General features: G+C 33.7%; 1 protein-coding gene across 1 annotated transcript; it reads right to left on the reverse strand.

The window, feature by feature from the left end:
* Positions 1-1,141: 1,141 nt before the first annotated feature.
* LOC145276676 (uncharacterized) lies at positions 1,142-14,939 on the reverse strand. The gene is made up of 2 exons (XM_080127859.1): positions 14,523-14,939; positions 1,142-4,232 (listed from the first exon to the last, which is right to left on the reverse strand). The coding sequence occupies exon 2, from the start codon at positions 4,135-4,137 to the stop codon at positions 3,193-3,195; it is 945 nt and encodes a 314-aa protein (XP_079983985.1). The 5' UTR covers positions 4,138-4,232; positions 14,523-14,939; the 3' UTR covers positions 1,142-3,192.
* Positions 14,940-15,194: the final 255 nt, after the last annotated feature.

A 15,194-nucleotide genomic window follows, 5' to 3' on the forward strand; every position in this document is an offset into this window, starting at 1 on the left:
TATACTCTAATAGTTTCTTCCCCAGAACTGCTAGACTCTGGAATTCCCTTCAGCGTTCCTGCTTCCTCAACTGTACTGACATGCAGAGGTTCAGGTGTAATGTGAACAGACATCTTGCTGCTCAACTCCCTACATAGTATCCCTGCAACTTATGTCCCTGATAGTAGCCCCTACATCAAAGTGACAATGTGCCTTGTTTGGGGTGAAAATGTAATAAAAAATATTAGACAATACTGGTCTGTTCAGCTAAATTCTACACAGAGCTACAAAAAGGTTACAATCTGATTCTTGGTATCAATCCCAGACATGCTTGATCAGATTATGAAAGATAACTAGAAATCACAAAATCTATTCATTCTTTTGCAAGCTGGGATCACTAAAAAAATGTATGTTAAGCTATGGCTGCTTAGCTTCTACAAATCCAGTTTTATAATAACATCACAATTCATAAAATTCTGAATTTATTGGAAAGTGCACACAAAAATAACGCAGATACCAACTTCTCAAAAAATTAGTTCAGAAAATAATAAGTCAGCATAAATTATTTATCATTGTCAAAGAGAAAAGCTACTATATATTTCAAATAATTGGTTATTGCAGGACTAAATTCTATAACTTTTCACTTATAATTTATAATGAATATGAACCTGTAATATATGCCATAGACTGCAATAACACATACTGCTGATGTGAACATATTAAAATGTACATTCACTCAGGCAAAGTACCTACTAAACCAAGCCTGTATTAAAACATATTGAATACAGAATTATATTACGTGGTGCAATTGAGATAAAATCAGAATGGGTTGTTCCTAACATGTAACATATATTTGCATGTCTACAAACCACGAACTGATGAATAAAAGGAAGTAATTTTTGCACAAGCAGCTCCCTTAACCGTGTTACTGAACCAGACTCCAACAACATAGCATTCAGTAAATGTTTGTTTCTTTTCCAGGTAGTTAGATCAATCGATATTATTGTGAACCAAGACATTAATTGAAAATTAAAATCACAATTGACAACCTTCACTTCTTAAAGAAAATCGTGAGAGTTGTGAAATAGTAAACTCTCATATATCACAACTTGTCCTTGTAAAACTTATGGTTGGAGGTAAACAACAAATCAAACTTGCTTCATATGCGAACAAATTCAGCAACTTTAATTCAGCATGTCTCATTGATGTAAGAATACTACATAAATATTTCGGAAACCTTGCGGCAACAATGTAAACTCAAGCAAACCTCACAATAAAGTATGTCCCTTGACATGTTGGGAATGTGATAAATAAGGTTCATTGGTGCAATCATTTTTAATTGATCAATTATGGAAAAAAAAAAAACACTCCTCTTGGAAAGAAAGTCCTCAGCTTGTGCACAGAAGACAGATGATAGTAACTTTATACAAACTCTGTACTGAAACATGCAATGTAGTTTTATATTTACTCAGCTAAATTAACATTCAATCAGAATCAAACAAATGAGATTGTTCCAATAGTATAAACAAATATCTGCAGTAGACTGAACAAGAAATAATGTGTATTGATATATCTTGTACAACTGAATTTTACATAAAATCAAAGAAAAGCTTCTTTTTTTTTTTTTAGATATTTTCAACTTCTTACAAAACTAATATAGCTGTATTATAAAATTACCTATATACTGTTTCTCAATCGAATTGTCCAGCAAAACACCTTTTCTCCTACGTTGTAAAAGATAAAAAAAAGCCAATCATCTAGCATTCTTTGTCCAATGGCCATATCACTGGAAAGCAAAGGTCAGTTAAACTAAAGCAAGAAAGAATAACACTTCGACGACTGGTCTTTTTAGATAAAATTACAATAATTATTGGTAGAAGTATCATATACTCTCAATCTTCACAAGTATCAACTTGAGCCCTTAATATTCATATGTGGACGAACTCTTTTGGTCAACCTGGGTGATTTTCAAGTTTAGCCATTAACTCTACTCTTAGGAAGAGTTTCCCAACAAAGTAGCATACAGCATAGTCATCAACTCTAATTGTGAAGGTAAGATTTTCAACAATGTGCAGTCCAGGAGAATGCAAAGCAGAGTGGTTTCGCCAGTTATCAAGTTCAGTCCCCAACCCTAAGTTTAAGGGTCAGACTTTCAACAGTGTACAGTCCGTTGTAGAAAAAAGCAGAGTTTCCGAGTCCAGTCCAGTAAGATTTCTCCATCTTCTGACTGTCTCACTGTGTTATATTGAGAACCCGGACACCATAACTTTACTCCTCTTACCAATAGATTTAACTCCTATTTATCGATAATACATTATCAGTAATGTAATAAATTCCCAACTCTGGAGGATGCATTATCAGACTACTAGTTTCCAATGTACGTTAACGTTTGCATTTCTTCTCCTCCTTTTTCGTTTATTTTCCACTTCCCTGCTTCAGTGAATAGGAGGTTTCTCCCCCTTTTGGCCTTGCCCTTGTAATCATATCTTTTTCTGTTTTATCCCTTTTCAAAATTTAGACACCAGAAAAGGGAGTTAATGGCTGTATTATAATTAACAATAATGGCGGTTCATGTGCATCTGTGGTCCTTTCTGCCTTTTTTTATTTGATAAGCAATTCTCACTACTTCACAGATTTGAGAAAACCTGCACAAAGGCATTTTATCCTTGATATCAGTCAACTTCATGTTTCGGTTTATGACAAAAAGGAAAAATAGATAACTAAATCTTCTGATATGTAACAATATATCCTGAAGAGGACTTGACATTATCAAAACAAAAAGCCGTTATTCAGTTATCACAAATTTTTGATAAATGATTTTATTACTTAATAAAGCAAATATTTAAGAAAGTCTATTGCCAAATTCTACTAAGGTTTATTGCCAGAGAATAACTGAAAGTTTTCTTTGAGTAAACATATCATATTTTTTACAATCATTTTCTTTTATAGGTTCTATAACGAATTGACACCGTTTAAGTCTTTTCTTTCCCTCCATTTCTTTTTCTTTGTCTTTTTCCCTCTTTCTCTTTTCATCTGAATCTCAACGTTTGTTGCGGTTGCATATCAATTTTTCTTTTTGTCTAACACCTATATTGTTACACATTAGCAAGTTTATTTTAATTCAACTATGATCGATGAAATTTTGTACAAAGATATGTGATTATATATGATAACCACTTTTTTAAACGTGATCTAGATACATCTAAAAAAGCTTTATCCATTATGCGTTTTCATATGCAAATTTAAACCAGACTTTTGTGAAAACGCTGAATTACACACTTCACAAGCATAAGGTTTATCACCAGTATGCGTTCGCATGTGTAATTTTACACTAGATATTTGTGAAAATGCTGAGCCACATACTTTACAAGAATAAGGTTTTTCACCAGTGTGTGTGCGCAGGTGGATGTTTAATTTTGATCTTTCTGAAAATGCCAACTCACACACATCACATTCATAAGGCTTTTCTCCAGTGTGACTTCGTATATGTAATTTAAAACTCGATATTTGTGAAAATGCTGCGCTACATACTTCACAAACAAAAGGTTTTTCTCCAGTGTGTGTTCTTATGTGAATTTGTAACATAGATTTTTGTGAAAATGCTGAGCCACACATTTCACAAGAAAAAGGTTTTTCTCCCGTGTGTGTTCGCATGTGTGTTTTAAGGTTGGATTTTTCTCGAAATCTTGAGCCACACACTTCACAACCAAAAGGTTTTTCCCCAGTGTGTGTTCGCATGTGAGTATTTAATTTTGATTTCTTTATAAATGCTGAGCCACACTCTTTGCAAACATAAGGTTTTTCACCAGTGTGTGTTCGTAGGTGGACTCTTAATGTGGATTTTTCTGAAAATGCTGAGTTGCACACATCACAACTATAAGGTTTTTCTCCTGTGTGTATTCTCAGGTGAGTTTTTAAAGATGATTTTTGTGAAAATGAAGAACCACATACTTCACAATCAAAAGGTTTTTCACCAGTGTGTCTTCGCATGTGGATTTTCAAATTAGATTTTACTGAAAATACTAAACCACATACTTCACAAGCATAAGGTTTTTCTCTTGTGTGTTTTCGTATATGTATTTTTAACTTTGAAACATGTGCAAATAATGACCCACATATCTCACATGAATATGATTTTTTTGCCCTGTTTATTTGCATTGCTTCTTTTAAATAAAATCGTGGAATTTCCTTAAAATACCAACTGTTCTATTCCGAATATTTCCATAAAATTATTTGCATCTGGTCCATTGATGCTGTGAATAAAAGAGATTTTATTTAATAAGATACATAATAATAAAAGAAAAATATTTTATGTTACTTTACATTAAGTATTTGAAACAACGTAGGTGCATAATATTATTAATAATTATTTCTACTGGCATTGATTCCTTCATAGAAACGTTTTTATTCCATCAGTGCATTACCCAGCCCATTTTTAAATAGAGATCTGAGCATATTCTAACAAAAGGTAAAAAATTCTAACAAAAGGTAAAAATCTGCATCAATATCAAGGGACATAAATCAAATCTTCAATCTAAGTCTTCATTTCTTTCTATTATTAAAACAATTAGTTTGCCAACTGATACATTTGTCCAGACATTTAAGAAATTAGAAAAGAAATTGATATAGTCCGAAAAAAACTATCTTACTAATTAAATTAATGACATTTCAAAGTTGATCCAATTCATTTAATTTTAGCTTTATTGATTCCTATCACATGATTTTCTCATTGCCTGTTAGAAGACTTATATTCACATTTTTATTACATTTTCACCCCAAACATGGAAAAGAGCCACTTTGATGAAGAGGGCTACTATCAGGGATATAAGTTGCAGGAATACTATGCAGAGAGTTGAGCAACAAGATATCTATTCACATTACTTTTAAATTTCTGCATGTCAATACAGTTGGGGAAACAGCAAGACTTATTCTATCTTAAAACATTAGGCTTTTTGTAAAGCTACAATAAGTTTTTAACAATATAGAAAAATAATTCAAAAAGAAACATTTAGCAAATATTCATCAGGCGAGATTCAGAAAAATCCCCTCACCATCTCTTTCTTCCCCAAACGCAAGCAAGCTATCAATCATAAATTGTGCTGCCATTGAAGAATTTAGCAAGAAAAAAATTGTAGGATCCAAAGAAATCCATCCTTAAAAAGCAGAGAACATATCGTACAGTTTTCCCCAATAAGATATGTGGAAATTGCATGAAACTTATACTAAGCTGTTACATTTATGTCCTGTATGTTGTCTTTTTATATGTGTGATAGCGCATTTCATTTTGCATCTATATGAGAAATAAATACTATTTATGTAAAACAATTCTGGACCTGTTGTTACCAGAAAAATCACACTATGTAGAAATTACTAAAAATGATTAAAAACCGTGGGAGACAGAAGATATATTAGGTTGTCATGACTGTCATATCTTCCAAAGTTGTCTAGAATGAGGGCCTGGTCATCATCTTGTGAATGTTGGTTGTTTGAATTTCAGAAACAAGAATATCAAACACTGAACAGGTAAGCAACATTCTAATTTAAGGTACCATAATAATACAGATCAAACACAGGAGAGCAAAAATAACCATACATTGAAAACCTGGAGGAAAAATAGAAAGCAAAAGAAAATACACTGGTAATTGAGTGCTATTAGAGAGGTTATCTAAAAAATGGAGCTATCAGAAACGAATGACTATTGACTACCACCCAACAGTACAAAAAATCACAGACCAAAAATATTATTTAAAAACATTGGCTTTTATAGCTTGAATTAATTAAAAATAGAATTGAAAAATAAAGGATGAAACATAAAGAAACATTTCGAAGTGAAATCCCACATGTTGAATACTTGCAAAATATAAGCACTGTGAATGTCGAGATCAAGAAATAAAAAACAAGATAACTACTTAAGCATGAAATAGAGGAGGTAGAAAACATCAGGCGATTTATAAACGAAGGAAAAACAAAACTCATCCATAAGTTAAAAGTAAAAAACAGAAAACGTGAAACTTTTCTCATATATACTAACAGAGATTATTACAGATTCAAAGAATCATATTTATGCAGGTGCCAAATTAGTACTATAAAAGCTAAATTAGAACAAGGCCAATAAAGGAAAATGGACGATTAAACTTGGGTAGAAGCCGAGATAAACAAGCTTACAAAAACAAGTCAAAGCGATAAACCGGTTGAAAGAGAAGAAAAAAGGATCGAAAAATAAAAACATTTCTCACAGGGAGACACTAAATTAGAAGCATGTACGACTAAAGCAAAAAATAGCAGAAAAAGAAATGTCATGGTTTCCACTAACATAAACCACTCACCAGGATCCCCATTCAAAACGTAAAAACCACAGCCGATGGCTGTTTTGACAAGCACTTCAATGTGAATAATTATCCAGTGGAAGTCTGAATAGTACCATTCCCACTAGAATAATATTCACAACTTTCCCAGCCTCAATTTGTATATGACACATGAATATAAATCTCAAACAGATGACTACCTTCAGCACTTTAAAGACACAAAAAAAACACAAATCATGGAGGAAAAATGATGACCAATGCTGCAAAGCCAGGATGTCTACAACTATGTCTGCCAGACGAGTATAAATACAGCGTTTTTTTTCAACAAGCAGTCAGTCGCGCCTAGATTGCCGCACGGCAAGGTTGGGTCTGTCAGCGTCAGCTGTGCCTGTTCCAACACCAGCTGGATTCCACCCCTCAGCCTGAGACCTCCTGCTGCCATTCAGTTTCTTTATGAAAAATTAACCTTAACGGATCTATATTTGTTGACTACAGTATCCACTGTGTTTGTCATCTCTTCTTTGGCATTGTCGTTTTTCATCTTCTTCTTGCCTGTGTTGTCTTTTAATTTTAAGGTCGATTGCCACAACAGAAAATTGATGATACAGATACACATCGGAACAGTACCAACAAAACAGAACTTTTAAAAACAGTGAAAGCAAATTCTGTAAATATGTGTAAAATTTGAATGAGGGATGAACAAAAACAAGACAAAAAGACTGACTGAAAATTAAAATTATACAGATACAAATCGGAACAGTACAAACAAAATAAAACCTTTAAAAACAATAAAAACAAATTTCATATACTGAAGACTATAATAGAAACGTTTAAGGAGAGTTACAAGAAACTGAAGAAAGACCAGAAAACAAAATTTTAAAAAAGAACACTCAATACAACCTTTAAAAAATGGCAAACTTGCGAGCACCAGGTCACGATCAAATACACACATACTTGTTTAAAAATCACGACACTATATAGCAAGCTAAAAAAACCCTGAAAATATGTATTCACGAAGAGGACATGTTAGAATCTTAAAACTAAAACCGAGAGAAAAAAATTTACCACTCCCATGATTTGTTACCATTTAGACTCTAGGAAATACTACCAGTTTTTTTTTCTATGATAAAGCTCTGTGTGAGAACTTCTAGTGAGTACAAATAATAATAAAATCGTCAGATATTAAGCCAACTATTTAATGAATTTGTAAAGTTACCTTTAACTTTGTTAAGTTATATTCCAAACATTGCTGAAAAAACCTCACAAATTGCAGAGTCTTAAATCCCAATCCCCTACTCATCAAAAGTTCCACCATATCTCAAGGCAATGATTACTGATGACAAATACTTTTCATACTACGATCAGACTAAACCCACATCATTGGAGGTAGATTGCAGATGCCTTGCAGAAAGGCTTAGCAGTGGTACTAATCCAAGATGACAAACCAGTTGTATTTGAATCCAAAACATCTGATACAGAAACCTGGTACAGCAACATCAAATGTGAAATGTTGGCAATTGTGTATGGTATTCCATGATACAACCCCTACCTCTATCGGAAAGCTTTTTTTCATCATCATAAACCATAAGCCACTAGTTACAATATGTACTAAACCATTATATTTAGCACAACAGAAGCTACATCGAATGCTATTGAAGGTCCAGGGCTACTTATATTGAGTAATATACAAACTACATAGCAAAATGATCATGCCGATGCCTTAAGTCGATTGCTCAACTCTGAAAACAACAAACTAATTGAGCTATATGAGAGGATGGCTAGCATAAATACTGAAGTCAATGAGGATCAATCAATCTCAACCATCAATTTCTCATTTGAAAAGCAAAAAGTAGATATATTTATATATTCTGAAATATTTTTCAGTAAGGAACATAGATCAAAAACAACTAATTAATGCTTTCTGTATTCTGTTGAAAACCAAATGGCATTGCTTCTTTTCTCAATAATTAAAAGTTCAATTTAACCTGAAACGACTATATAAGTCTATCAAGCAAATGAGTTATCGAGATGTTTTACTTCCTCTAACCAAACAAGAGAAATTTAATTTCTAATGGTAAACATTTAATTAGATTTCAATTTGTGAAATGTCACATTAACGAAGGTGTCGCTTAATGAATATGTTATTTTAAAATTTGCATGCAATTTGGTGGTTTCAGCACGATGAAAAGACATTTTTTTCACCTGAAATGTGACACCAGGGACCTTCTACCCCAGGTGTGTCACTGCTATTATGACCTAATTAAAAGTAAAAATAAATCTTAACAAAATTTATTTTAAATATTTCTTTTAATTTTTAATAATATGGCTCAATGTCATTCTATGTGGTTTAATTATTTTTACGATTATATAAATATCGGGCATTTCTGCAGATCAAGAACATGAGAAAAATGTGCGTATTTTAGTTTCAAGAACAGGCGATAGAGGTAGTTTGTCAGCCAAAGAACAGGGGTCGATAACTCATACTTTTTTTAAAATTTGTGCAAACTTTTCTCCGAAAAAAACTTTAATTTCAGTTTTTTTTAGTAACAATATTAATATTAAACATTTTTTTCAATGATTTTTTCAATTCGGTTACTTTTTAATAAAACATTTTTTGAATGGCAGTTAATCCTACTTAATGGAGTTTATGTGGCCACATAAATTTAAAAACAATCTTTTGGAAGGGTTTTTTAACAAATAACTGTATCCCTTGTAATTGTGCAAATATAATAAATTACACTATATTCCAAAAAGGTTTCAATGAAAATCACTCATTGAAAAAAAAAACAAAAAAAAAACATTTTGGTGCTTATGTAATTTTGGTACCGAGCAATTTTTAAAAAAATTTTTCAGGTTAAATTTTGGTTTTATATCTTTTTTATTATTAAATTATTAGGTGGAAGCACAGAATAGTTACAAAACGCCCTCCCCATGGGAAGAATGGCTTTCAAAATAATAACGTTATTATTTCAGCACAGTTTCAAAAATATATAAGTACCACAATACTATTAAAAAATGTAAATTAAATTCGATACATTTTTATACTTTACAATTATATTTTAATACAGTTGTATACGGGCAGTACAACTCATAGCTTCACTATATCTCACTCCCTATCACAAATTGTTACGTTTCCAACCCGTTTCCCTGACCAGGAAGAACAACACGCATCACTTCTAGATCTGTTTTTGACCACAGTTCCCGATGACTGCATAACAAAGGCCCACAGCCCACTCGGGAACGCTGATCATGCAGTGATAATGGTTGAAATCGCCCTAAACTCTAGAGCCAAAACTGAAGAGCCAATGCTCAAAACAACGAGATATTATAAAAAGGCTGACAAAGAAGCCATCAGGGAACTAATTAGAGATGCCCCATGGAGAAATATTTTTTCTCTCCCTGCTGAACAATGTGAAAACGAGACCACTGACTGGTTCAAAACTGCAATCGAAGCGCATGTTCCCATGCGGAAATTTTATAGTAAGCCCCACTCTCCCCAATGGTTTACGTCGACTTGTGCAACTGCCATTGCTCAAAAGCAGCATGCCTACCGAAGGTTTAACCGACATAAGTTCAGTTCAAACAGACTGAAGTATATAGAAGCTAGAAATAACGTTAAAAAAAGAAATAGCGACAGCTAAGAGAGAATTTACGGAAACCACTAAAAAGTGCATCGAAGCACAAAAACTAGGAACTCGAGACTTCTGGAAAATCTACAACAGTGTAGCAAACAATGGGCAATCAACAATTCCCCCACTAACCAACAATCACGAGGTTGTCTCCTCAGCAACCGACAAGGCTAACATGCTTGCCAGTCGGTTCGCCTCAAACTCCACACTAGACCCTTCCAACCATCCCCTACCTGACTTTCCTATGCGGACAGACGCCACGCTAGACGATCTGAAAACCACCCCTGCTCAGGTGCATGCTATCATAAAAAACCTTGACACCTCAAAAGCATGTGGACCCAATCTTATCCCAGCTGTGCTATTAAAAAAGTGCTCAGCTGAAGTAGCTCCAGTTCTCTCCAAACTCTACAACAAATGCCTTAATGAAGCTTGCTTTCCGGGCAGTTGGAAAACTGCTCCTGTTGTACCAGTATTCAAGAATTCTGGCGAAAGGACTGACCCATCAAATTATCGCCCCATTAGCCTCCTCACACTTTTTGCCAAAATATTTGAGACCATAATTAACCATGCTCTAGTTCATCATCTTACAGATGCTAAACTTCTGACTGACAAACAATATGGATTTAGACAAGCCCGTTCCACAGCAAACATCCTAACTGTGATCTCTGAACGTATATACCATTCACTGGACAAAGCGGGGGAGGGCAGAGCGGTGGCTCTAGATATATCTAAGGCTTTTGACAGGGTATGGCATGAGGGTTTCCTCAGGAAAATCAGATCATACTGTATCACTGGTAGAATACATACCATAATTAAATCCTTCTTAGATAAGAGAAAAATCCAGGTTGTTGTCGACGGTCGTACATCTAAACACTATGATATAAATGCGGGGGTGCCCAAGGGTTCTATCCTTGGACCTCTATTGTTCCTGATATTCATAAATGACCTCCCCGACAAAATTGCCTCTTAGATGGGTATATATGCTGCTGACACTACACTCTATGGCAGGCATGACAGGAAGACGAATGAACACATTTCTAAAGAAATGGCAGAAACACGAGAGGAAGACCTCCAATCTGTGGTGGAATGGGGACAAAAGTGGTTGGTCGCGTTCAATTCTGCCAAGACTAAACTAGTTTCATTCAATAATTACAAGAAACTCTCTCTACCACCTATAGCAATGGCCAACGACTCTATCAAACTCCTTGGCCTAACGTTCACAGGAAACATGAGTTGGAACAATTACATTGAAGGCATTGCCAGGGCCGCTGCAAGAAAGGTGGGCTCTCTCTACCATGCTAGAAAGCTACTAACGCCCAAAAATATCCTGTACCTCTATAAGGCCACCATTCGCCCATGTATGGAGTATTGCTGCCACATCTGGGCTGGTGCATCTGCTACTTGACAAGGTTCAAAAGAGAGTCGCAAACCTGATAGGCCCTGAACTGGCATCTAAGCTTCAGCCTCTCTCCCATCGACGAAATGTTGCATCCGTCTGCCTTTTCTACAAGTATTTTAATGGTGAATGCTCTGACGAACTGCAATCACTTGTGCCCCCACAACATGAGCACCCTCGACAAACCCGACAGGCTGCTAAATCCCACCCCCACACTGTAGAGATCCCTAGATGTAAAAGATCTTTTTACTCCAATAGTTTCTTCCCCAGAACCGCTAGACTCTGGAATTCCATTCCAGATCCCAGCTTCCCCAACAGTACTGACGTTCAGAAGTTCAAGTGTAACGTGAACCGACATCTTGCTGCCCAAATCCCTACATAGTACCCCAGCAGTTGTTGCCCCTGATAGTAGCCCCCTACACCAAAGTGGCAATTTGCCTTGTTTGGGGTGAAAATGTAATTAAAAAAATTTTTTTTTTAAATACAATCTTACTATTTAAAAAAATACAAACAAATTATTCTTAAAAATCTATGTTTCATGTTTATAAAATTATATTTTGCTACATTGACAGACAAAAATTATATTTTGATACATTTTTATACAATCTTACAGTAAAAAAAACAAATAATTCTAAAAATAATCTATAAATGTTTCATGTTTAAAACATATTCCTTATTTTTAGTTATGAATCACTCATAGAAAAGAAATGTTAAAACATTAAAATTATATTTTGATAAATTTTTATGCAATAAATGTTTTGATATTCATATATTTTGTGTTACCAAGGAAGCTTGTTTATATTTGAGGTTCACAGAACGGCCGATAGAGGTTGTTTCTCATTCAAAGAACAAGGGTCAATAACTCATCTCCGTTGCTGACATGCAGAAGTGCCAAATATTATTTGTATGAGAAGCGTTTTTCTTTCGTTTCAAGTGTATATCAGACTTTTGAAGACATTTATCTTTTTGTGTAGGTTTTTAATAAGGTAATAAAGTTATTGTATTATCGAAAAAAATTCACCAAAAATAAAATCCTCAAAGGTTAAATTCACTTTGTATTACAGTTTTCAAAGATTTATTTTCCTCTAATCTCAATTACCATAATTTGGTATTATTTTACTTTAAGGCCCATCTCACATTTGTATAGAAAAATATATATTTTTGTAGATTTCGGTGTGCTTTAAAAGAATATGATAACCACTTCCATTGGAAATTTACTGTTTGTATGGTATTAACCCCTGAACCATGAGACTATTTTCCACCATTTCACAACCTTCATTTATGCTATGTGCAAGCGCGTGGTAGCATAAATGAAGGTCGTGAAATGAGCACTCACATACCAAACTGCCTTCTCACATAGCGCAGTAACCTTTGTCGAACAATTTAAAATATTAAAAACAAGTAGTTTTCCAGATATTCAGCCAAGTAATTCTATGCTATCAGTAGTGATGATTTCTTTAAGCACGCGCATGGCAAAAATATGCACATGCTTGCACATACAGAAATGGCCACCACTGATAACATATAGAATACCATGGCTTAATATCTAGAAAACTACTTGTTTGCCGCAAAAATATGTATCTGCATGCGTGTATAGAAATGGTCACCACTGATAACATAAATTACATGTATCTGTATACAGATTTTCCTTTATTTTTCAATTTCCTCGTGTCTTTATTAAAAGATGAAAGCAGAAATACAAACGAAAAAACCTTTTAAACAATAAACAAACCATAACATTCCCCCCCCCTCACTAGGTGGCCATAAAGTGGGTGCTCATTTTAAGTTAAATTTACATGGAAAAGTGATCAACTACTTTTAGAAAAAGTAATTTCTTCATATCATGAAAACTATTTCTCTGCAACGGAAACAGTTAGCAGATTCATTGGTAAATATAGGGATACACTACAACAGAACACCGACCACTCTAATTTGTTTTTTAGGGGTAATCGAGGTTGCTGACAACGAATCTGATAATCAAACCTGGTGCAAATTTACTGTTTGCATGGTATTATCCCTGAACCAACAAACTACTTTCTGCCATTTTACAGCTTCCGTTTATGCTACGTGCAAGCGTGCGGCAACATAAACAACAGCTGTTGAATATGCCTTCATGTAGCAAACTGCCTTTTCACATGGCGTACAAATCTTTTGTGGAACATTTAAAATTATACAAAAAGGAGAAAAGCATTTCAAATGGGAGTGGGGTAATGTCGGTAAGACATTTTTTTTCTTTTTTTCATTGGCGGACGATTTAAAATTCGAAGAAAAAATTGTCTAGAACAAAATTTAAAAAAATACATTACGGTACTTTGGGGAGGGAGGATTTTTTTTGTTTTTTTTGTTTGTTTTTTTTTTCTTACGTAGTTTTTAATGTGGTTTACAAAAACATAAGCACCAAACATTTTTATGTTTTTTGTTCTTTTTTTGCAGGAGGGGGATTCAATTATAGAACTTGTGTGGTTTAACAGGTGCTTCTGCAGTTTAATTAACCATTTTCTGTAAGTAACGCGCCGACATTTACCGATAAGAATACATTTTAATATTTTTAGATTTTACTGCATTTTTAAAAATTCTGTTCTAAAAATAAATATGTCTTTCTGACATTACACCCTCTCCCCATCTTACACACACTTGGAGTGCTTTTCTTCTTTTTCGTATAATTTTAAATGTCCCGCAAAAGATTTGTACGCCATGTGAAAAGGCAGTTTGCTAAGTAAAGGCACAGTCAACAACCGTCGTTTATGTTACCGCACGTAGCGTAAACGGAAGCTGTAAAATGGCGGAAAGTAGTTCGTGGGTTTAGGGGTTAATACCATGCAAACGGTAAATTTACGCCGGGTTTGATTATCAGATTCGTTGTCAGCAACCCCGATTACCCCTAAAAAAAAAACAAATTAGAGAATGGTCAGTGTTCTATTGTATCCTTATATTTACCGATTCGTTTTTAGCACACCGAAATATATATATACATATATATATATACATATATATATATATATATATATATATATATATATATATATATATATATATATATATATATATATATATATATAAATGTTCAATACGAACGTAAAGTAAAATTTTACCCGGATTTCTCCTCTAAATGTTTGTCCAACGTTTTTTATATCATAAAATTTTATATAAGTTGAAAAGTTTTTAAAAACATATTTACAAAAGGCAAACAAATTTAAGAAACATCATACTTACTATTATCCAATATTTTCTCGTTTTACTTGTTTTAAATAAGAACACGACGAAATTATTTGTATATTTAATGTTGTGATGATTTTTAAATGAGTCCGCAGTCAAAATACATAATGGCGTTTCTGTATAGCAGCTTCGCAAAATATTAACACCTGGGAAATAAATTTAAAAAAAATCATTTACGACGGTAATGATTTCTTTGGGGATTAAACGGTTTAATTATTTTAATTTTATTTGTTTCAATTATTTTGGTAACTGTGCATAAAACCAGACTCTAACTTTCAAACACGCCGACAGGTGGCGCCCGCCCGCGTCTGTCAATTGAGGTATGGAAGCACAGAATGAATACAATTTTCAAACATATTTTGTTTATGTTTTTCACCCCCTTACATTAAAAGTAAGTATATTTATTTACAGAAACATTGGGGGGGGGGGTTATGTGTCACATTTTTAACAGTTATAGCAGTTTCAAAAAAGTGAATGTGCAACAGAAAATAGTTTCACAATTTCACATATGTTAAAAAAAAAAAAAAACATTAAGTTCAAACAACATAATAAGTACGAATCCAGTAGATGATATTGCGGAAACACTTATTTTTAAACCGGCCACGATCGTAATAGATTACGTAGGTTTAATAATAAAAAAAGTATATTTAAATAAAGTATATTCAAACA

This window comes from Euprymna scolopes, chromosome 5 (genome assembly GCF_053919585.1).
Source record: "Euprymna scolopes isolate OS-2025 chromosome 5, ASM5391958v1, whole genome shotgun sequence".
Taxonomy (NCBI): domain Eukaryota; kingdom Metazoa; phylum Mollusca; class Cephalopoda; order Sepiida; family Sepiolidae; genus Euprymna; species Euprymna scolopes.

Coding starts and splice junctions, on each gene's coding strand:
- LOC145276676 (XM_080127859.1), bottom strand. CDS start 4,137: ATGCAAATAAACAGGGCAAAAAAATCATATTCATGTGAGATATGTGGG.